The sequence below is a fragment of the Aedes albopictus genome, chromosome 2, assembly GCF_035046485.1.
Source record: "Aedes albopictus strain Foshan chromosome 2, AalbF5, whole genome shotgun sequence".
NCBI classification, from domain to species: Eukaryota; Metazoa; Arthropoda; class Insecta; order Diptera; family Culicidae; genus Aedes; species Aedes albopictus.
Genome location: NC_085137.1, coordinates 511,181,908 through 511,207,304, shown reverse-complemented (window position 1 = coordinate 511,207,304; position 25,397 = coordinate 511,181,908). Strand labels below are relative to the sequence as shown.

Below are 25,397 nucleotides of genomic sequence, written 5' to 3'. Positions count from 1 at the left end.
GGGCACTGAACGGGCTTTGCAACGATGTTTTCTTTTCATTTGGTTGCTCTTGGCTGGTTCTTGTGTGGTGATGTAATGAAATTTCTTGGTCCTCATGGAAAAATCGTGTTTACAAGTGCCAGCCGGACCCTTTTCAACAAAAAATTTCCCAGAAATTTACCCGGCAGCCGCAGACGACCGGTATATAGAATAAATGGACAAACGACGACTATTATTGCAAAACTCCTTGCTAAATGTCGTTTTAGGAAATGCTTTTTGCTTCTATGGGGAGCAAAAGAAATATATTTTATGGAAAGATCTTGCGCACCTTCACCCTTTCAACATAAGCTTATTTTCCTGGAGGAGTTAATAGAGATTTTTTTTTTCTTGAAGACGCAAGTTGAAGTTACTAACAGACAAAGGAAGTTACTTAACAAAACTTCTGAAGGTTAATCTTTAAAAGAACTTGAACAAACTAGAAGCTGAACTCAATTCCTGAACAGATTTTGGACAGAATGCCTGGAGGAATGACTTGAATAATTGCCAATTCTTAGGAAACGACTTTTCAGAAATTTCAAATTCAATTATGAGTTCTCGAAATACCACTTCTGAAAATAAATGTGCGCACTTGAAGCAGCCTTTTCCGCAATTAGGACGTTATGACAAAACGATCAAGTAGAAAGATAAGCTCATTATTCGTTCATATATTTGAATATTTCGATTCAGGTTAAAATAAACGGCATCACTTAGCAAATCATTCCAAAGAATGCTGTTATTTTTTCATTTCGCATGATTCCTACAAAATCAGAAAACGTTACAGTAGCATGTTTTTTTTTCAATCCGTCGACGCTTTTTTCCGGTCACTGCCTCCTGGCTCCTGTTGGCTATTCCAAATGTTCCTATCAGGAAAACTAACGTACGAAAATTATGCACATACACGCTCCCTCCGAAAAAGGAAGACAAACAGAGTTCAAATTTGGCACACGTCCAGGAAAACCCAATATCCGACTACAAACAAGTGCGGCTATATGGGCAAGCTCTGACAGCAAAAATCAGGACCCCGAATGTGGTTAGGCGGAAGGGCCGGTAATGATCACATTTTCATAAACCGGAACGATATCTCTTCTCTTGATGGGCTGTACCGTCGTCGTCGTCGGAAACCAGCCTGTACCATAATCCCATGGCCAATATCGATTTCCATTCTTCATTTCATATTCCTGTCCTGTACGAGAGCTGTAGGTACGCAATTATTGCACTGTGACATACTTATTCGAGCAAGCGTGGGAGTTTTCCGGTTGACGATTGAATTTTTCATGCAGAGATTTGTCGGACGAAGCGGGCAAATCCGCACTGATAAGTTGGGTTGGGTTGGGTTGCACGAAAGTAGTGTTGCTGTCATAGAAAATTCATATCTCAATGCATCAAATCTAGGTGCATTTTTTCCTGTTGTACGGTGTGCTATAATTTACGAGGAAAATGTATTATCCTTTGATGTAAAGATTGGAATCCGAGCACGTTTTGAATTATTTGCATATAATTGGACTCGTTTATTTCTATCGCTTTCCGAAATCAGGATATTAAAATATATGAAAGCATATATGGAAAATGTGAAATAGAGTATCATCATAACGCTACTGTACCGAATTTTTGCAAGTTTATATGATACTAGCGCCTTAGAGTTAAAAATACTTTTATAATTGCCATGCTAAAGTTTTCAAATTATAAAAAACGAGTAATAATTTAATATTTTCTCCACGAAGACCTACAGGGACACCGCCGGAGATTCCTTTAGGAGTTCTTTCCGGATTTGTCAAACTTTTTCCGGAATTTTTATAGAAAAAAGATTCATGGAGGATTCCCCAGAATGATTTTTGCGAGAATTATTCCAGAAATTCTTCCTTATATTCCTTTTGAATGCATTTCTATCCATGTTTTTTTTTTTTGAGAATTTCTCCAGGAATTTTTCCTTATTTTTTTTGGAGAAATTCCTCCCGAAATATTCCTTGGGATTAGGAGTTTCTAAAGAAATTTTTCAAAAGATTCATGTTGAAACTAGTCAATGGGTTTCCAAAAAAAACATGTGGGGTTTATTCATTGATTCTTTAGGAAGTTACTTCAAGGATTGCTACAGAACTTCGTGCATATATTTCTTTAAACATTTCTGAGGGCATTTCTCCAGCATTTCCTTCACGGTTTTCCTACGGATTTCTACCAGAGGTCTTCAAAAAAAATTCTACAGCAATTTTTCAAAGCATTTCTTCAAAAGATGCAATTGCAGGAGAAAATGTATATAGAGATTGGAAGTTTTTTTCAGAAATGCCTCTAGGGTTTTCCATTAGTAATTCAGTTTTTTTTTCAAGATACTCAGAATTCATTATTGAAATTTCTGGAGGTTTCTTCACGTGTTACTTCATATATTTATTTAGTCATTTCTCAATAAAATTCTCAATAAACTCTGCTGGAACTCCCTCAAAGGTTTCTTCAGAAGTTCCTCCAGCAAGGATTACTTTTCTTTCAGAAATGTTTCCGGTGATGCTTCAAAAATTTCTTCAAATATTCTCAGCAATTCCTGCAAAAAATATTCCAGAAAGTATTCCCTTGCATTTTTCAAAGAACTTTTTTAGAAATTCTTCAATTAATTAACTTGCAGAGGGTTCTCCACTTCTTTCACGCATTCATAACGTGGAAAATATTCCTTCAAAAGTTAATTTTTTACAGAAATTTCTTCGGCGTAGAGAACAGATTTTTTCTGGATTTCATTTTTCTTTCTGCTGGATTTCCTAATCCAACAGTAATTTTTCACGATAGCTATTTAAGAGTTTTGTATACTAATTCCTTCAGAAATTTTATTAGAAAAGTATAAAAATTACTCACAAAGCATTTCAACAAGATCGAAAAATTGGTTGAGGAGTTTCTTTAGAAATTGTACAGTTCATTTGTCTGCAGCTTCTGTTGACATTTGTGAAATGATATCCACATAAATTAATCAACGGATATCTTCAAGAATCCATTATGAATCCCTTAGGAAAATTTTCAAAAGTTAGTCCAGAAGTTTCAAGTGTTTTTTTCTAGGAATTTAGGAGGTATCTGATGGAGTTTCTACAGGTTACTATCAGGCGTTCATTCCGAAACTCCTTCAGAGAGAAAAAAAACTTAACTAAAAAATGTTCTGCAGAATAGTTTCAAGAGTTTCTTCTGGTATTTGCCAATGATATTACTAAGAATTTTTAGAGGGATTCCTTCAGGGATTCTTTCAAGTTTTGCTCCAGCATTTTTTGTGCAATTTTTGGAAAACAAATTTCTGAAAAAAATTCTGGAGGAATATCTGATGCAATTCTCGTAGGAATCCCTGAAGTAATCCCAAGAGCTATTTTTGACGGGACCGCAATTTCTAAACAATAATTCTTGTAAAAGTTTCTGTGGAAATCTCTGTAGCGTTTTCTCAAGGAATTCTTGGAAGAACCCTTAAAAGAATTTGCTAAGGAATCTCTGCAAAAAATAGAGATATTTATAAAAAAAAAACCTAACGGAAAATCTTTTGGTCCGTCTTGATTCGTCGTTGCATCGCGTCGTCGTTCTGTGTGCGTGCTTTTAGAGGAAAAAACTAGTTTTCGTGCGAGTCGGTTGTGTGATGCCAGCAGCGGATGACATTTCAGTTCGTCTTGATTTGTCGTTGCGTCGTGTCGTCTTTCTGTGTGCGTGCTTTTAGAGGAAAAAAAAATAGTTTTTGTGCGAGTCGGTCGTGTGATGCCAGCAGCGGATGACATTTCAGTCCGTCTTGATTCGTCGTTGCATCGCGTCGTCGTTCTGTGTGCGTGCTTTTAGAGGAAAAAAACTAGTTTTCGTGCGAGTCGGTTGTGTGATGCCAGCAGCGGATGACATTTCAGTTCGTCTTGATTTGTCGTTGCGTCGCGTCGTCGTTCTGTGTGCGTGCTCATCTTCGTACGGGGCGGTTTAGTGTGTTTTTGGAGGCAAAGTGGAAGTGCCGCTTTTTTCATTCGGATCGGCCGCGTCGTCGTTGACAATTTGAATGTGCACATCGTCGTACCCGTGTGTTGTTGTGGCGGTTCAGTATGATTTCGAGGTCAGTTAGTGGAAGATGCTGCAGCACATACGCACTGGAGACTTCGAAGGATGTTTATTGGTGAGCTCGTTCCATTTTATCATAATAATTATTGCTAAAGGATGTATAAAATTCTGATCTGGTTTTTGTGTATTTATCTAACAAATATTGAAAAGTTCGTCACGTCATGTGTCGGCGCTAGTTCCAAATGCACATTTAGTTGATAATAAATATGTTTCTTTCATTTTTGCATGTACACAAAAGTTTGAATGGTTCGTCATCTTCGGTGTCGACATTTGTTATATTTTAGTCCAAATGAATAAATGGTAAAAGATAGACGGCGAACCATGCGGTAAGGTCTTTCTGATTTATTTATCACGTAATTTTGTAAATACTTGTGAATCGATCGCGTTCAGCATTGTCTCGCGCGGAAACGCAAACTACGGGTGCGTCGGTGTTTAACATCAAAAAATCCAAACATTACATTCGTTTACCACGACAAAATCCTCAACATATCTCCATTTCCCCTGTCCAAACTCCTAGTGATTTCTCGTAGTAACGCAGAGAATTCCTCGGTTATTGGCCTAAGCGAGAATCACGTCATCACTTCCCTCCCTATCCTCAATTGACCTGCATTCGGACGCGGCCGGCGCTGGTATTGCTTTTTGAAAAGTATTGGGATTCCAGCATTTACACAATGAAGAGAAAGCTAATCCCAAGCATCATCTGTTAGTTCAGTGCTTCCCAAACTGTGCGCCGCGGCGCCCTGGTGCGCCGTGAATATCTCTCAGGTGCGCCGCAGGCTTTTGAGCCAAAACACAAAGAACAAACTCTTATCATTAAAGGCAGAATATATTTTTAGTTGTTTTTGTATTGTTGTTTGGCAAAACTAGTGTCACCTCATGCCCCTCTTTTTGTATTCTATACCAATGTCTTGCCTTTTTGAGGACGACTTAAAAAAAGTCATTCAAAGAGGATTTCCCTCCTGAATTTTCAATTAACAAGTCTACCAAAGTCTACGAATGTTTTTCGGAATTTCTAATATCCTCATGAAACATTTGGATTAAAAAAAATGAATTTCCGGAATTTTGAAAATTTTTGTAAAGACACTTTTGAACTTTTTATGATTCTGCTTAGTTTTTGATTTTATCAATAGCTTGTAATTCAAAGTAAATATTTCAAGAATTTTTTTTGAAGTTCTTTCCATAATACTGTCATCGTGATTCGTGCTGTCTCAAACGCATCGGGACGACATTTTTACTTACATCACTATCATAAGTTGTTTGTTTGTCTCTATAATTGAGATTCCAAGGTCTAGACTGGTTTAACTCGTTAAAAAATCTGCGACAATTTGTGTGTCAATTTCATGCATGATTCTGAAAACCATTTTTTTGGAGTTCTTGATTTAATTTGAGTTGAGTTTTTTGAGTTCCGAATACAAAAACATGACCCCTCACCGTCACTGTCAGCCGTCATGACAGCATCTGAACAATCCATATTTATATCTATTTTCTCTAAAATTTGGTCATTTACGTACTTTGTTTAACAAATTTAAAAGTTTTGCAATGCAATCCTCCAGAAATCTAAAATACAAATTTTAAATTCTGCGAATCTTTAAGCAATTTTTATTTTTTATATTTTAATTATAAGAAAGTATGACACTGAAGGCTTTTTTTACGATTTTTATTTGAAATTTTGAACTGAAAGTGTTAAAATTATTAAAATTCTTTGTAAAAAGTAGTTGGTGCGCCGCGACAATTTTGAAAATGTCAAAAGGCGCCGCGGTAGCAAAAAGTTTGGGAACCTCTGTGTTAGTTCTTTGTGTAAATGCAGTTGTCCTTGCAATAACAGAGGAGCAACCGCGGGCGGTCAATCATGCTCATGCTCATGCTCAAGAATTCTTTAGAAACGTATTCCTTCCCATGAACTTCCTTAATATTTTTTCCACGATGACCTCCAAGGACACCACCAGAGATTCCTTCGGGAGTTCTTTACGGATTTGTCAAACTTTTTCTGGATTTTTTTTATGGTTAGAAGATTTATGGAGGATTTCCTAGAATGATTTTTACGAGAATTATTCCAGAAATTCCTCCAGATATCTCTTTAGAATTAAATTTTAGAAATTTTCACTCGCGTTTTTCTTTGAGTATTTCTTCAGGAATTTCTCCTTTTTTTGAGGAATTCTTCCCGAAACATTCCTTGGGATTAGGATTTTCTGAAGAAACTAGTGCTTGTGTTTCCTAAAAAAAGATCTATTTAGGGTTCTTCCAATGATTCACTTCAAAGATTACTACAGAAGTTCGTATTTCTTTAAACATTTCTGAGGGTGTTTTCCAAGGATTGTTATCAGCATTTCTTTAACGGCTTTTTTGGGCTTTTTGGTTGTTTGATTTTAATATAAGTAAGTGTTTAAAAATAGAATTAAGTCTAGCTAATCAGTCTGTGCGGCATTCAGCCGAAGATATTGTCAAATAAATAAATAAATTATAGATTCCAAATATTATTTAAAATTTTAGGGTTTTCCATTAAACATTCAGTTTTTTTCAAGAAATTCAGAATGCATTATTGGAATTTTTGAAGGTTTCTTCAAGTGTCACTTCATATATTTATTTAGTCATTCCTCAAGAAAATGCTCAATAAACTCTGCTGAAACTCCCTCAAAGGTTTCTCCAGAAGTTCCTCCATGTATTTCTCCAACAAGAATTGCTTTTCTTTCAGAATTTTTTTCGGTGATGCTTCAGAAATTTCTTCAAATATTCTCAGTAGTTCCTGCAAAAATATTATAGAAAGTATTCTTTCGCATTTTTCAAAGAAGTTTTCGAAGAATTCTTCTATTAATACTTGCAGAGAGTTCTCCACTTCTTCCACGTATTCATTGCGTGGGAGAGATTCCTTCAAAAGTTTATTTTTACAGAAATATATTCGGCGATTCTCTTCAGATTTTTTTGGATTTCGTTTTTCTTTCTACTGGATTTCCTACAGAAATTTTTCCAGGTAGTTCTTTTAAGATATTTGTGTACCAATTCCTTCAGAAATTGTATTAGAAAAATATAAAAGTTTCTCACGAAGTATCTCAACAAGATCGAAAAATCCTTAGAAATTGATTGAGAATTTCTTAAGAAATGAACTCGTCTGCTGCTTCTGTTTGAAATGATATCCACAGAAATTCATGAATGGATGTCTTCAGAAATCCATTATGAATCCCTTCAGACAATTTTCAAGCAATTTTTCCTTAAACTCACTTTTAGAGTTCATCCAGAAGTTTTAAGTGATTTTTTTTAGGAATTCAGGAGGTATATTCTTAAGCAGACACGAATGCCACATGAGTGGTAAAGTGTCTTTAATAAATATTAATAATAATAATAATAATTCTTAAGTTTCTACAGGTTATCAGGCGTTCATCCCGAAACTCCTTCAGAGATAACATCGAAAATAGTTCTTTAGAATAGTTTCAAGAATTTCTTCTGGTATTTGCCAATGGTATTACTGAGTATTTTTTAAGAGACTCCTTCTGGGATTCTTTCAAGTGTTGTTCCAGCATTTTTTGTGCAATTTTTGAAAAAAAAAACTTCTGAAAAAAATTCCTGGAGGAATATCTGATGCAGGAATCACCGAAGTAATCCCAGGAGCTGTTTCTGACGGGACCGCAATTTCTAAACAAAAAATCTTGTTGAAGTTTCTGTGGGAATCTTTGAAAGAATTTCTCAATGAATTCTTGGAAGAATTTACGAAGGAATATTGGCAAAAATAGAGATACATATTTCTAAAAAACTCCACTAATTTTTTTTTTGAAAAATTCTAAAGAAATTCCTGAAATTCTAACAAGGCTCCGGAGATATTTTTAAAGGAATGCGAGCAGAACTTTCGTAAAAAAAAATTGGAAAGAATTTCTGAACAAATCTCCAGTAGAAGCCCTGTACCGTCGTGCGGGGCTTCTTTATACACTTTTTCATGGTTTTTCAATTTTATGACATTATAACTCCCAGAGTAGTCAATGGATTTCCAGAATTTTTACACACAATAATCGTGAGTATGTATGTAGGATGTAGGCAAAATTTGAGCTAAATCCATCAATAAACAAAAAAGTTGTTCATACACCAATCGGACACATCTCATATAGAACTGTATGGGGGCTACTTTGGACATTTTTAATTAAAAAAAAACTGCGTTTAAAATTCCAGGATTATTTAGAAAACTACATTGTACCAATACTGTAGTATACTATATCATGTATTATTTCAATAAACATATGCGTTTTTAGATGGCTCTGTGCTATCTTTGGTATTATGAGCAGCGTGATATTGTAATAATAGACAGCCTTAAAAAAGGTTAGGTTAGGTATGTTTATTAGAGAGATTTTCAGCCCGAGGCTGGTTCATCTCTTATTAAAAAAAATACCATCAGTTCTTTATTTTGGTGAAATGGTCATTTATAATGTATAACGATACAAATATTCGATTGTATATGCTACGCTGATACATCTTGAATGAATTGAGCAACACTTTGAAATTTATGAACTGTAGAAACAATGCATACAGAGCAAATGTTCTGATACGTTATATATATGTTTTTGGTTTATTCGATGTTTTTTCGCGTCCTGGCAAGGATCTGTTTGAAAAACAATTTCAACCAAATGAAGGGGAAAATATTGCTTCATAATAGTCCCAAAGACATCAAACAGATTCGAACCATATTTTGAATAGAAAAAATCCATATTCAAAAGTGTCCAAAGTAGCCCCGCATTTCAAAAGTAACCCCGCACGACGGTATATGGATATTCCAGAAGGAACTTTTGGAAGAATCTCTAGAGAAATATCTGAAGAAATACTAGGAAGAGACTTAGAGAAATCCCTGTTTTTGTTGAACTTCCTGGTAAAACTTCTCGAGAAACCGTTGCCGGAATATCTAAGAATGTTTATTAAAGACATTTTTCAATAAAATTTTGGATGATTTTTTTTAAATATTCCTGGAGCAATCTGTGTACGTATTTCTAAAAGAGTTCCTGCAGTAATTCCTGGAGAAACTCCTTGATAAGCTACTGTAAAGCTCCCTCAAAAACGCTCTTGAGTAGTTTCTGAAAGAATTCCTGACGGAATTCATAGAGGATGTTTTTGAATAAATTCATTTAGGAACTCGTGAACTTAGAGGAAAAATTTCTGGTGAAATACATGGAGGAATATCTGGAGGTAATCCAGAAGGAATTCTTGCCGTAGAATAATAAAATGCAAGAATTGCAGGAAGAATTCCTACAATATTTTCTGGATGATATCCTGAAGAAATTTCTGGACACTTCCTACGAAAATTTTCACTAGAATCTTTAGAGCAATTCCTAAGCAAATCTCTGATAAACTTCTTGAAAGCCAACCTGTTTGAAATTCTGAAGGAGTCTCGAAAAGATTTTCTTTGAAAGAATTTATGAAGGAATCCCCGGAGAAATTCTCGAGGATATTTTTAAACGTATCCCTAGAAGAATTCCAAAAGTAATCCCTAGCGGAATTTTAGAAGGAACTCGTAGAAATCTTCCTAAGAGAATTTTCATAGGAAATTTCTTGGAAATTCGTTGTGGAAGATTTCGAGAAATTGCTGGAGAATTTTTGAAGAATGTCCATGAAATAATTTTTGAAGAAACCGCTGGAGGAGTTTCAGAAAGAAAACTAAATTTTAAGACTAAAATCATGGAGTAATTTGTGAAGGAATCTATGAATTTTGGAAGAACCCATTGAAGATGTCTTTGAAGAGTCGTTAGACAAATTTACTGAGGAACAGGGATGCCAGATGATTTTTTGAAAAATCTTTATCACTATTTTCAAAAATCTGTATCCCATACAAAATTTGGGTGAAAAATCTGTATCCCATACAAAAATAAAATAGTCCCCCTTTTTCAAAAATCTGTATTTCATATAAAACAAAATCTGTACGGATGCTCAAAAATCTGTATAATAAAGATTAATCTGTATATATGGCATCCTTGCTGAGGAATCTCAGGAAGATATTCCGATGGAATCTCCAGAAAAAATTCTCAAGGAATCCCTCGATAAATTTCTTAAGGACGCTTTGGAAGAGCTTCTACAGTAGACTGTGGTATATTCTTTAAAGGTATCATTGGAGCAACTTTTGAAGAACTTCTGAATTTTAGATTTTCTGACTTCTTGGACGGATTTGAATCTATGAAAGATTTTCTGAAAATTTATGAAAAATAGCAAAAACATCGAAGAAATCACAAAGGCGATTGTTTCATATATTCAGTAGAGCGGGAATAATTCGTAATTTCATTGAGATGCCATTCTCATATATGCATGGAAGCGAATGAAAATAATATGTAGTTTATTTTACGCAGTGGCGCTTGTATTTCTCCTCTTCTTGGCGTAACGTCCTCCTGGGACAAAGCCTGCTTCTCAGCTTAGTGTTCTATGAGCACTTCCACAGTTATTAACTGAGAGCTTCCTCTGCCAATGACCATTTTGCATGTGTATATCGTGTGGCAGGCACGAAGATACTCTATGCCCAAGGAAGTCAAGGAAATTTTCTTCACGAAAAGATCCTGGACCGACCGGGAATCGAACCCGTCACCCTCAGCATGGTCCTGCTGAATACCCGTGCGTTTACCGCCTCGGCTATATGGGCCCTTGTATTTCTGATTTTCTAATATCTCAAGAGCTGATTATCTCTAACTCAATTCCTAAAACAGAAACACTTTCAGAAACAGGACAAATTGAAATCATTAATACAATCTTTCGGCGCTCTATTTTTGTGTTGAGTTGAGATTTCGTTCCCTCCTGCTGAGAAAGTCAAACAAAAAAACAAAGACTGGCGAAAGTTTTACCAGAAACTTGATTTGTATTCGCTGAGTGGGAAAATCCATTCAACTTTTCCATTTCCTCGTACTTGTAGCAGTGAAATGTTGAACTACTCATTTTATCTAGACACAGTTTCTATTCAACGTCGAACGATTAGGGAAAGCCTTGAGAAAAGCGACAAACACTTTGATAATGAATGTTCCGATGGTTAATCCTGCAGCGTATCCCTGTTGCCTTGGAAGTGTCTTCCATCCAATATCGGAAACAGAATAATGCACAGATAAAATGCTTTGTCAAATGTCATCTGTAGGTTGTTTGACATTTTTCCAGAAACTTTTTTCTGTGCTCCCTGCACACCACACTAATTTCACTCTTGTCCATTCTCCGCGGAACCAGGGGGCTGCTGATAATTGGAAGTGTAAGAATGAAGGCACACCGGATGAACCGTCTCATTTAAATTGCAAATTGATCGTTTGAGCTTATACTAGATCCGAAGGGCTCCCGCTAATGGTTGCCGACACTATGTTGTAGTCATGGGCCGGCACTGACTTGTGGGAGCTTTGTCACAGTACTCGTAGGTAGCGAGCAAGCGGCACTATCTCCCGTCCCGTCGGACGTTGAAAAATTGGAATCACGCTTTTCCCGCTGTCGCAATGTGTCGTTTTACGCTCGTTCCTTCCCCCGCTTACCGCCGGGAAAAGCGTTTGAGGTTGAATAATGAATGAGCTTAATCAGCAATGTTCACTTCCAAGCCCCTGCCTGTCGCCGTTGCGTTGGTTGGTCGTCGTCGGTCAGAAAGCTATGGAAATGTGCGGTAATTAGTTGCTCCTGGATTAAAAGGAAAGGGGGAATCAAGCGGAAATTGACCGATTTTGGCGAGTTTGTGACGTTATTGATGATGGGGAAAATTAGCATGTTATTTTTGTGTACGGTTCATTTAATTAAAAATCTATTGTATCGCATGTTTTGAAGTACCTATTACCAAGCTAATAAGGATGATCGCATTCACCATCAGTCCGACCTTTGCAGTTTCGCGTTTTATGCGGATGCACAGCTGATGTTAACTAAATAAATGAATGAATGAATGAATGCGGATGCACAGCTCTGCCACCGTTTCAAATGTTCATGTCACCCACAAAGCAAACAAATTGACCAGCTTCTGCGAAAATCGTGCCCGACTGTCGCAGCCCTCGGCAAAATTCCAATTAAGTGGATAGTTTGTCCACGGTGTGTCAAAAACCGTTATTAACAAAATAAAATACCCATCTAAGAGGGCATCCATAAAGTACGTCACGCTCTTAGGGGGGAGGGGGCTTACGAAAAGTGTGACAAGCAATGCATTAAATATACGAAAAACCCGTACGAAGGGGGGAGGGGGGTCGAAAATTCCCAAATTTTGCGTGACGTACTAAATGGATGCCCCCCAAGCGGTACCCACCATTCGAAAGATATAGTATCCAGGTATCATCTCTGAAATTTCGGAAATGTTTCATCAAGGGAATTGATAGTTTGAGCGAGTTGAAAGTTGAGGACGATTTTCAATGAAATTCTCTTTGAACTATTAATATTCAATCGTGGCTGTATCACGATTGTGGCCATCAACCTGTCCCTTATAAATTTGGAATTCAATATTCGAAACGTATAGTATTCGATTAATCCTACTGAAAATTTAAGAACAGTTTATCTACGAAATCAAAAGTTATCTTGAATTGAATTTATATTCCGAATCCTTATGTTTTTACAGTATTGATGGCAAATAAACGGTTACCATTCACTACAAATAACTAAAATCAGTTCAAATGCCCACTATTGTAGTCAATTACAGCATTCAATAAGGACTGTATCGGAAATTAACTATAAACATTCAAAATGGTCTATCTCGACGCACGGTTGGTCTTTTCATTCCGGTTCTTCTATGAAATCTTCACAATATAGTAAAGTTTAGAACAGCTTGAAGAAATTTGGAAAATGTTTAGTGTTATTGAAAATATGGTTCTATGAGTATACCACACAAAATAGCAATCTGTACAAACTGCATTTTTTTTAAATTTTTTTAATGTTTCAAACATTTATAGCGAAAAAAAATTGTACGGGAAAAAATCTGGAAAATAATGATTATTACTAGCAGTTACGTACACATAACATATCACTCAAAACCGACTTTTAAAATTCTTATTTTGGATAGAAAAACCTCCAACATTAAGAATATGGTCTATCCCAAAAAACACATACTTTTTGGTCGAACTTTGACGCTCTGTTTTAAATATCTTTAGAGGTTATAAAATTCCGTTCTCTGGTAAAACTACCTCTGCAACACATTTAAATACATACCCAATCGAAAAAATGCAAATTTTCAACTTTATGTATTTTTTATTTGCGTAATCGTTCTTTGAAGACGCATTAAAAAAAAAACTCCTCGAAAAATGGCCTTTTTTCATTTTTAAGAAGTGCCCTAAACTGCGGAGGGAATTTTTCTTGATGAATTTTCCTATATCATGAGCATTCTGGAAAAGAATATATTTGCGCAAAAATAAGAGAAATGATTGAATATTTTCCCACAGTTTTCGCAATTTTAAATTTTTGGGAGGTGTCCAAAATTTTAAAAACATATGTGCAATCTTTGAGATAAAAGTCCAAGATAAATGATTATTTTTTGAAAATCAGAACTGCCATTCTTTGTTTGAGAGATTTATATAGTATCTCCAAAAATAAAGTTATGTTTATTTCGATCAGATTATTTTTCAGGCAATTGTGAACGTTTATAGTTAATTTCCGATACAGTCCTTAGCTGGATGAAATAGGATTTCGATGCCTTGGAGCGTACAATATCTCCCCCATGTTTCGGCAAAATCGCTGGGAACCCTCTCAGTAGCTTGCTCTCTAAACACACCAAGAGATTTCTCAGTTTTTTCTCAGAACACGTTAAGAACCGCTAAATATGAAACTTTTAGGAAATTGATACAGAATTTGCAATCAACGTGGTGTATGAATGGTCAAAGGGCATCTAGCGGATCTGTATCAATGCTTACTAGAAATTGAGAAGGGAAAGTATTATTTTTTGTTATGTGTAGAAGCGAGTCAGCAATTAAAGCAAATTGCTGGGCGATTTTCAGTAGTCTAATGGTAGCGTTGTCACCATTATTGCACGCGAAAACATCTGAGCAAGTAAGCGAAACGTAATGTTTGTTGTGTAAATGAGCCCCTAGTTAACGGTATGGATTAGGAGTTGATTGACTGCCACTCCCCAACCTGCTTTCCATATAACTCTTGGAACGCATTGTACAAAGCCGCCAAAAAAGCAAGTCCTGAAAAGATACAGTTGTGGTCCATGATGGCTGTTGTGAGACATCTGCAACGAACGTATGGCTTCACAGGAAAAGCATATCTCAATTTGACGCTTTGAAGGTTCTTGAAGGAGGTCCTAAGCTACACGATCATTTAAATGTAAGCGTTCAATTAACTATGATGGTTTAATAATAATTATATTTCAGGCGCTAAAATTCTATAAAGACATCTACAGAGCGTGTTTCATAGATAAACTGGATACAGACTAATACCACGTTGAAGGCTAGATTTGGAACGATATGGGAATTTCCCAAAGTTTCATATTTTGCAGTCCCAGTTGCCGGTCTGAGATGATACATACTGGAAAATCTCTTGGTGTGTTCGGAGAGCAAGCTACTGAGAGCGTTCCCAGGAATTTTTCAGAAACATGGAAGAGATATCGTACACTCCAGACATCTATATCCTATTTCAACCAGCTGTAGACTGCTGTCATTGACTACAACAGCGGGCATTTGAATTGGTTTTTGTTATTTGTAGTAAACAGTAACTGTTTAATTGCTATAAATACAGTAAAACCTATGGATTTGGATTATAAATTCAATTCACGAAAACTTTTGATTTCGTTGATAAAATATTCTCAAATTTTCAGTAAGAATACTCGAATACCATACGCTTCGAATGTTTAATTCCAAATTTTTTAGGGACAGGTTGATGGCCACGATCATGATACAACCACGATTAAGTATTAATAGTTCAAAAAGAAATTTATTGAAAATCACCCTAAAATTTTAAAATGCTCAAACTACCAATTCCCTCGATGAAACATTTCTAAAATTTCAGAGATGATCCTACCTGGATACTATATCTTTCGAATGGTGGGTACCGCTTTGATGGGTATTTTATTTTGTTAATAACGGTTTAAGGCACACCGTGTGCCTGAAACCCTAACGCACTTTTCACACCGTCTATCGTTACTTCTCGTTAAGTTTCCTACAGAAACCTTCATTTGACTTATTTTTAGGGATCAAAAGGTGACCCCTGACGATTTTTCTTTGAAAGTAATTTTACCCATAGTCCACTATACACACACTCAAACGGGTCCACTACAGGCGGTTTCAGGACAGAACGTCAAAGGACAAAAGGTCGAAGGACAAAAGGTCGAATGGACAAAAGGTCGAATGGGACAATAGGACGAATGGACAAAAGGTCGAATGGACAAAAGGTCGAATAGACGAAAGGTCGAATGAACAAAAATGTTAGTAGAACAAGTCACCTGCTGGTGTGTCTCACTTATACGAAAAATATTTGATGAGTGTTTTTGCTCATTGAGTAACATATTATAGTGTTGTTATTAGCATATGCATTTCAGCCACTAACATTTCTATAGGAGATTTTTCCTTCTTTTGTTTCAAGTTGCGTTAATGTAGTATTTAATGGCAATTTAGTTCGATTTTTTGTTCAAGAATTTTTCCTTCTTAAATTTATGGGCTGTTCTTTTAGGTTTTGTAACTGAAATGATTATTGACTCTTTAGGTACTTATTTTTCAATCTGAAATTATTGAATAAATTCAATAGCTGTTCTACCTAACTGTTGAACTTAGTGATGATCTTATCTTGGATAGATAGGTCCTCCTCTCCTCTTCTTGGCGTAACGTCCTCACTGAGACAAAGCCTGCTTCTCAGCTTAGTGTTCTATGAGCACTTCTACAGTTATTAACTGAGAGCTTCCTCTGCCAATGACCATTTTGCATGTGTAAATCGTGTGGCAGGCACGAAGATACTCTATGCCCAAGGAAGTCAAGGAAATTTCCTTTACGAAAAGATCCTGGACCGACCGGGAATCGAACCCGTCACCCTCAGCATGGTCATGCTGAATACCCGTGCGTTTACCGCCTCGGCTATATGGGCCCACCAGGTAGGTAGTTCCTGCGAATTTCACTGTATAGGTTTTGTGTGCTTATATAATATCCAGAAATTTGTCTATCTCTAATTCATAGACTGTTTGGCTTCATTAAATCGTTGTAATGATTGGAGTTTCAAATGACAATATTTTAATCTATGATTCATCCTTCTTCTAAACATAGTTTTTTTTAAGGAATTTTGTTTTCCACCACTTTAATTAATAACAATACTTTCTATCATTTATGAGCATCTATTCCGAACTGCAATGCAATGCGGTAATGAAATGGAGCGTTTAAGTTACGTACAAGGTTTAGTAGACACTTTCAATAATGTTTTTAAGTCTATTGTCTATTTAACCTTTGTCCTATTCAATCTTTTGTCCCATTCGACCTTTTGTCCCATTCGACTTTTTGTCCATTCGATTGGCGATCCATAGCCTTAACCTTGAGGCAGTCGCGCGGTTGGCCACTACCTGCAGCACCACGTTAATGCGTAGTACAAAAAGCTAGAAAATACAACAGCGCGACCGCTTGAGGGTTAACCACTAGGCCAGGGATGCCAGATGATTTTTTGAAAAGTTTGTATCGCTCTATTCTAAAATCTGTATCCCATACAAAATTTGGGAGAAAAATCTGTATCCCATATAAAAATAAAATGGCCCTCTAGCTCAAAAATCTGTATTTCATATAAAGTGAAAGCTGTATGGAAGCTCAAAAATCTGTATAATACAGTTAAATCTGTATACATGGCATCCCTGCACTAGGCTAACTGGAGACCCTATTTCTATATTTTTCCTATGCAGCAATACTAAATTTACTATGGGTACAATTTTCATTTTTTATGGATCATTTGCATTTGTATGTATCATTGTGGAGCATTTCAGTATTATTTATTGATGCAAAATATCACTTTTAATGAGGCAATATTATGCTTCACCGGTACATTTTCTATCAAGTCAAGTATGGAACGTTTTCAATTATTTATGGGTAACATTAAGATTGCACATTTTCATAGAACTATGTTCATTCATTATGGAATGCTTTTTAATTTTATATGGAGCGTTTCTATTTTTTTGTGGGCGCAATGCTCTCGAATATATAAGAAAACCCAGGATAAATTTGTAAACGAATTCCTGATAGAATTTTTGAAGAAATCCATATCTGCAGTAATTTATTATCGAATTATTGAAGGAATCCCTTGATAAACTCCCAATCGATTCCTTATAAAAAAGAATTTCTGAATTATTTTCGAAAAATCTAATAGAATTTCTGAAAAAAAAATCCTAAAAAAATCTGCAGAAATACTTTACAAATTCCAGATAGAACCATTTGAGAAAGCTCTTGCGATATTCTTGAAGGAATACATGGAGTAATCCCCAAAGAAATCCCTGAGGAAATACATGGAAAAATATCCAAAATAATCCAAATATCTGATAAAATTCCTTTAGGAATCCCTGGAGGAATTCTTGAAGCCGTTCTTGAAAAACTCACTTGACAGGAACACACTGGAAGAACCTCTTAACCTTTTGGAGCCGATTTTTTTCGCCGCTGTCGACGCAACCTCGCTGGTGTCGAACACGTTTGTTATGCTCGGTTTTATCGCCGGGGTTATATATGACCCCTCCGGCTCCAAAGGGTTAAGACATCCCTGGATAAACTTTTGGAGGAAAAGGGAAATTCCTGGAGAAATTCTTCGCTGCAGCCTTGCAGAATTCTCTGTAAGAATGGCTGAAGGAATCGCGGAAGGAATTTCAGAAGTATTTCTCTGAAAGAGCCCTGTGACCGATTTCATATGCCCTTGTGTGGTCATAATGGCCAAACCACAAGTACAATCCCAGATTAACATTCTAGAATCCCATCTTTATTCATTTAAGGCAAAAATAATGAAAATCGGATCAGAAATGTAATTTCTCGAGCGCAAAGTTATGGATAATTTTTGACCCCTTAATGCATAACGTGCATAACTTTTTCTCAATACATTAGGAAGGTTAAACCTTAGAACAGTTCGATTTAACTCGAAAAGGATGGGACGGTTCCAAATGTTACGATATCATATCAGTGAAAGTTGACTGCCTATGACACAGTGAGCAGCGTGTAATGCAATGGCAGCCACCATTTACCGATAAAGCGGCTTATAATTAATTTCCAGAATCCCAATCTATCTGCTTATATTGCTTCCGTGGAAATAACTTTGGAGGATTACCCCAGGACTAATTGATTACGACCCAATTTATCTCCAAATAGGCACCACACGAGCGCAAATCATAATTGGACAGTTCAGGCCAAACATGTCTAAAGGTCCTATCTGCAGAAGAGAGGCTCTCTTTGGTGTCCCTCTCTTTCGTTAATATCTCAGCTGTTTATTTGTATTATGGTTGTCTCCTAGGTTGTCTCCTTGCATTGAACGATGGTCAAAACAATCGTCTTTTGATTTGTACTGCAAAAATAGTTGAAAAGTGTACCATTACTTTGCAATAATTGTAATTGAAAGTAACCAAAGAGAGCCTCTCAAATGCAGATAGGACCTATTGAAATGTTTGGCCTGAGTTTCCAATAAATTCCCAATCGCCATTTTCGCTTGATTGGAAACGCTATAGTTCACTGAGAAAATAAATCACATATCCAATGGAAAATTTCCATTAGTTTGGCTATATAACTGTTATTGGATTTCCCGATGAAAATTTCTTCGGAAATATCACATGAAATCAATACGGTCTATGGAAAACATTAGGAAATCACATAGCTTCTATTGGAAAATCACATAAATTCGCAAAATCTATGTGATATTCCCATAAAATTCAATGGACACGCGTATGAAAACAGTCCATGTGAAAATCAGATGAAAACAATACGAAAACTTTTTCCAGTGTTGACTTATTAAGCTCAGAGCACCGGGCCGGGTCAACAATTTAATAAATTGGACTCCCCATCATTACCTACTGCCCCAGTCAGTACGTTCTATCTCTATAACTTATAAGAGTCGATAAAAGGAAAAATCGATTTTAAATTTTGGCAACATTGTATCAATTTTTTTTCTGGATTCCACTGCCAATTTTCTTCAAAAAAGCCGGAAGTGTATATGTTACATGCAGTGCTGAAAAATTCATTTCGTCATATCTGAATTCAATCACCTACAGCTCATTTTAGAAGCTGAACCTGAGAATATGATATATGGAAAACTTGTGCGGCTCGACCAATTCTGCAAGAAAGTCACGGAAAAACCGCAATTTTTCGAATATTTAAGGTAAATGTCACGGACTACCTTTGAAAAATGCCAAATGATATTCACCGTGAATATCATTTGCATTTTTCAAAGGTAGTCCATGACATTTACCTTAAATATTCGAAAAATATATTTTTTTCCGTGACTTTCTTGCAGAACTGGTCTAGCCGCACAAGTTTTTCATATATCATATTCTCAGGTTCAGCTTCTAAAATGAGCTGTAGGTGATTGAATTCAGATATGACGAAATGAATTTTTCAGCACTGGTTACATGTTATAGTTTCAAAGCTATAAATTAAGAAAAGGAAGGAAAAACTTGGATTTTTCTTGTATTGGCAAATACGACGGTTTCTGCCACGGGCCGATCGGCATCAAAATTTGGACTTTTTTCTTCCTCCATTTGAACAATTATTCCATCAAAATTTGATTAAAATCCGCGATGATCGATAACATGTTTCCACTTTTTCTAGGTCACTTCATATGGAATGACCCATATTTGTATTAAAAGTGATTCATAATAGCGTCAAACAATTAGTTCTTGGGTCACATTATGGATCGCTATTGAAAGTCACATTATTTTACTATTTTAATCCCAGAATCAAGCAAAACTTCGCTGAATAGATACAGTGTATAAAAAATCGATGGATTCCGACACTTTTCGAGCTTACCACTGCGGGAGTAGCTTCTTATGGAATTCGGCTATTTTCTGGCAGTTGTGAGAAGACAACTCTATTGCTGCATTATGTTGGAGGGTTAGCAAGAACTTCAATAGAATTATAATCACAGTAGGCTGAGAATTGAATTATATCAGTGTTTACCATATATCCGTCCAAGCGAGTTGTAAGAATAAAGATCAGATCATTCGACAAAACCTGCTATTTCATTGAATAGTTCAACACATTATACATTTGATTTACAGATTAAGTTCTTGTAAATTACATTTCCTTTTTGAGAATAAATAGGATCATGCTATAAGAATGAAAATATATGTTTAGAGCATGTTATGCAACTTTACCCCTAATATTATGTTAGGGTCAATATGACCCAGACAGGTACGCTGAACGTGTACTACGCCTTCGTGGTGCGAAAAACCTAACATCTTAGGAGGGTTAAATATCAAAGTGATCCGTAACTGTGTATAGACGGTGTACATACTACATAGCTTGCTTTTGGATAGAATGGATTTTAAAGCATAGATTTACTAATGGCACTGTGACCCTATTAATGTAATTATGTGCGGTTATCCGTAATAAATCGTAACTTTGTGACAGTGGAACTATGAGATAATTAAGCTCTATGTATAAATAATCAAATTTATCACGAAAAAGGATGGGATGAGCCCAAATGTTACGAAATCATATCAGTGAAAGTTGACCTCCTATGACACAGTGAACAGCGTGTAATGCAATGGCAGCCACTCACCATATACCGATAAAGCGGCTTATAACACAGCGCAACATTTTTTTGTCTCAAAAGCAAACTTATGTGTCTCCGAAGGATTTTGAGCCGCTGAACCCGAATCCGGGCTCAGATTTGCTCCAACACGTCACAATTTTGAACTATACCTCAATTTATAGGGCAAAATATGCGATTCTGGGCTTTTTTGACTGCAAGCCATTGAGCATGGAAATATTTTTTTTATGCAATCAAAAGGTTAATTGGTCAATTAACATCTAAATTTACGACTCATGCAAAATATTTCGTTTTACCTAATCAAATTTCATAGATTTAAGCATTTTACGTTAGTATGAAAACTTGCATGCAACTTTTGGAGGGTGACTTGTATGGGAAATATCGTACCTAACATAAATCGCTTAAAACTATCAAATTTGATTTGGTAAAACGAAATATTTTGCATGAGTCGGTAATTTAGATGTTAATTGACCATTTAACCTTTTGGTTGTTAAAAAAAATAGTTCCATGCTTAATAACTTGCAGTCAAAGAAGCCCAAAATCGCATATTTTGCCCTATAAATTGAGGTATAGCTCAAAATTGTGACGTGTTGGAGCAAATCTGAGCCCAGATTCGGATTCAGTGGCCCAAAATCTGTCAGAGACACATAAGTTTGCTCTTGAGACAGACCAAAAGCTATTTTTTGTTACGCTGTGTAATTAATTTCCAGAATCCCAATCTATCTGCTTATATTGCTTCCGTGGAAATAACTATGGAGGATAACCCCAGGACTAATTGATTACGACCCAATTTATCTCCAAATAGGCATCACAAGAGCGCAAATCATAATTGGACAGTTTCCAATAAATTCCCAATCGCCATATTCGCTTGATTGGCAACGCTATAGATGACTTACTAAGCTCAGAGCACCGGGTCAACAATTTAATAAATTGGTCTCTTTATGATTACCTACTGCCCCAGTACGTTCTAGCTCTATAACTTATAAGAGTCGGTAAAATGAACGGGTGTTTGATACTCACATTGTACGCCCTGAATCGATACAGATGATCGGAGGTGACGAGATAGAGCACCGTGAACGGGATGACCGAGAGGGTGGCGAAAAACAAAAACAAGCGCCTAACGATGCGACATTTGGTCCTGTTGAGTCCTTTCATCTAGAACAGCTAGAATAGTGGTAGGTTTGTCACCAACGACGACGACGATGATGGTGATGACGGAGATGGTTCGGTGCGGTCGATTGGTTGATCCATCAATAACCTTGGCTCCGGAGCTGGGATGGGCTCTTCGGGGTCGTTTCCGGGTATAGAAGGTTGAACAGGCTTCTGCGAGCGAGCTGTTGCTATCAGTAGATATTTCTTCCGAGCCGTTCCGAGAAGACACTATTCCCCGCCCTGGTCACACTTTGGCTGTAATTGGCTTCAATTGGCGTGTAGCACTGAATTAAATATGTATATCACAAAACACACTGACTGACACACTGCGCGTGAACTTGGCCCGATATTCGCTGCTGGTTGCCCCTTCTTCAGCAAGAACTCGGACGATGATCGCGTCGCGTCGGATGGTTGGTTGGGAGGAAGATAGGTGGGTTACAGCTGGGCTTGGTTGGTGATATTTTGCATCTATAAAACAACAAACCGGCTAACTGGCGGACGATTCGGTGGCAACACGTCGCTGTCGCTGATGCACTTCTAGCTCAACCGCGATGAGTTCGACACAATCGTTTCGCGGGGAGCTGAGCTTGGCCTACGATGTGAGTGCATGTGAACATTTGCGGCAGCACGTACGATGATTGTTCTGTTCTGAAAGTAGATAGAGGGAGACGGAGGTTGATATGCTGTTAGCTATACCTAGTTTAGTGTTGCGATTTGTTTTGTTCACATCAATTGAGATGGGTAGTTTAAAACACATTACACTGAATCTGAGCCGCGCGTCCCCGTGATTCATTATGCGTCGTCATTGGGGAAGAGGCGGACGTTTCAGAAGTCATAAAACACGAGTGTTCCGAGTCACGTTCCGTCATTGCCTTGACGAGGAATTGCTTTTTGGTCAACTGTAGATTTGATTGCAGATGTATTCTGATGTATCGTAACTGACTTTGCTTACTTCCTTTCGCAGAAACTTTTTCGAAATAGTAACTCTGTTCCTGAGAATTTAGCAGGTCAAACGTAGTTACATCATTCCTTGATGAATTCCTTGGGCATGTACATGATATACACATGTAAAATGGTCATTGGCAGAGGAAGCTTCCAGTTAATAATTGTGGAAGTGCCCATGGCACATTAGCTGAGAAGCAGGCTTTATCACAATTGAAACGTTACGCCATTAAAGAAGAAGAAGAACATAACGATATATCTCAGTACTTGCTATGTGAGAAGCCAGATTATCACTCCACGTACTATTCGTTTACACCGTTACATGATTTATAGTGTGCTAATGAGTACAGCTTCTTAGAAGAACTCACTGTCTGTTTAGATGTTTGTATGAAGATTAAAAATGCATGCAACTGGCGGTTCTTAAGTCGATTGGACTGAAAACTTTGTTCTGTACTGCGCGAACACGTCGCACAAATTAACTATTCGGGGTATCATTTCCGAACTGCGCGCACTTGTTTTTGATAGCACATTGTTAGGGGCTGTCCATTTATTACGTAAGGGAATTTTTACGATTTTTCGACACCCCCACCCCCCCCTTGTAAGATTTTTTGTATGAGAGCCCAAAAATTTTTGTATGGGTCGTAAGATTTTTCAAACCCCCCCTCCCCCCATAAACCCTTACGTAATTAATGGACAGCCCCTTACCGTGAGCAGGCAGACACTTCCGCTCGACGATGGAGTAATTTGTATGTACCTAATTTCAAGTGCGCATTAATGTGTGACGCGATATCTTTCACTTTAAATTAATGTGCGATTAGTTTCATTGTGGCTCGTTATCGAAGTTGAAATAAAAAATTTCCACACCATGGTTTTACTGTGGGAAATACGGTTATGGCCACATGTAAGGCTTACTGATATGTTCGCATTAGCATACCACACTGATAAACGCGCAGCCCCAATAAATTCATCCATTCGACATGTCGAATAGAGCGCACTATTTATTGGTTTTGTATGTATGTAAATTGTTTGTGACACTACAAGTACATCCTATAGGCCTGATGAGCTACACGTGTTCCAACTTTTGTAATAAAATGGTCACCGCTTACGGGCAATATGATTGATGATATATGATGTTGTGGTTGCATCTCTATTGCATCGTATGTGGAAACAGCATTTCATACATTTTTACGGAGAAACAGCGGAGAAATTTTTTCCCAATGATTCAAAGATTAGTACCAATAGAACCTTATAAGAGGAAGAATGCCGCTGGAGTCGCTGCTGTATTTTCTATTGCTTGTGGAGATAGGCCGAAACAAGTGCTAATGAGAAAAAGCATGCACTGTGACAGATAGATATCGAGAATAAAAAGGAAAACCTGCAATATTTGTTCTTTATTACTTGGAGTTTTTTCGGCTTCCAGTCACAGAAAAAGCGTTGATTATTTCAATTCATAGCCTATATTTCGATCCTGTGGTTGAGATCTTCATCATCTCAACCAGGGTGCTGGTTGGTTCAATGTTATAAGTGCGGTGCTCTACCCTAAGGAAAACGACAATCCTCTGTGTTCAAAATGATCTTCACAATTTGATTCATATCGAGCCCTGATGAAGATCCCAACAACAGACAGAATCAAACGTAGGCAATGATTTGTTGAATTTCTTAAGCAGGATCCCTCAAGAGTCCCTTGAACAACTTAAGAGAAAATGTATCGAGAAATATTTCATGATTTTATGGAAAGACATCCAAAACACTATCTGTAAGAATTCCCTAAAAAATATTTGGTGATATCCCACAACAAATACCAGGAAAACAAAATAAAGGGTGTCTTCGATAAAATTGGCACACAGAAAATATTGTATAACTTTTGATTGCGTTCGTCAAAATAGCTATTTTTTCGACCATGAGTAGTATATTATGTGTAGCTAATACCATCCAATTTTCATTAAAATCGGTTTAGTATTGGCGCAGATATTGTCGATATCATAAAATGAGATTCTAGAAAATTTGGGCACCCATTTCAAAAAAATTCTTAGGCTATAACTTTTTTGTTACCTCATCAAAATGTTTAAAAATTTGACTCGACATTCTTAACATAGTATCAATTAAGTGGTAAAAATTTGATCGAAATCGGTTCAGTACTTTTTCTAGTAAATATCCAAAGCTCAAATCGCTTCAAGGTAAATTTTAGGTACTTTATTACCATTTCCAGTTCCGCGTGCACTATTTTGACTGTTGAACTGATAATACTGTCCCGATTTTTATAAAACTTTGAAATTGTTGTGTTCAACTGTTTACAGTGAAAATTTCAGCCATTTTTGTTGAGTACTATACCAAAAACCACATCTGCTTATTGTGACATAGTGCGACATATATGGCTATAACTTTTTAACGGTATGATCAAATTGAACGAAATTTTGACAAATTACTTCTACATACATACTTGACGTACATAAATTTTCATTGATATCGGTTCAGTGTTTTTGGCACCAGAGTTTAAACGGCAAAAAAGTGATGTTTTCCAAAATGTTTGTTTGCACAAGATTCTCAAGTGGCAATTTCCTTGATTCAACGATATCTCCGCCTATACTCAACCGATTTTAATGAAAATTTTATGGTATTAGCTACACATAATATACTATTCA

The 25,397-nt window shown here is 36.7% G+C and overlaps 2 protein-coding genes across 5 annotated transcripts in view; one reads left to right on the top strand and one right to left on the bottom strand.

Moving 5' to 3' along the window:
• Positions 1 to 25,397, top strand: part of LOC109621675 (uncharacterized) — a 105,649-nt gene that overhangs the window by 30,576 nt on the left and 49,676 nt on the right. The window lies entirely within an intron of this gene.
• Positions 1 to 25,397, bottom strand: part of LOC109621275 (carbohydrate sulfotransferase 11) — a 103,436-nt gene that overhangs the window by 29,517 nt on the left and 48,522 nt on the right. For 2 of the 4 annotated variants that reach the window (XM_062854535.1, XM_029870288.2), the window contains exon 2: positions 21,682 to 22,456. In XM_062854535.1, the coding sequence (XP_062710519.1) occupies positions 21,682 to 21,816 (135 nt within the window). In that variant the 5' untranslated portion in view covers positions 21,817 to 22,456. Of the gene's footprint in view, positions 1 to 21,681; positions 22,462 to 25,397 lie in introns of all 4 variants that reach the window. The other 2 variants (XM_062854534.1, XM_020075804.3) reach the window with 1 other exon arrangement.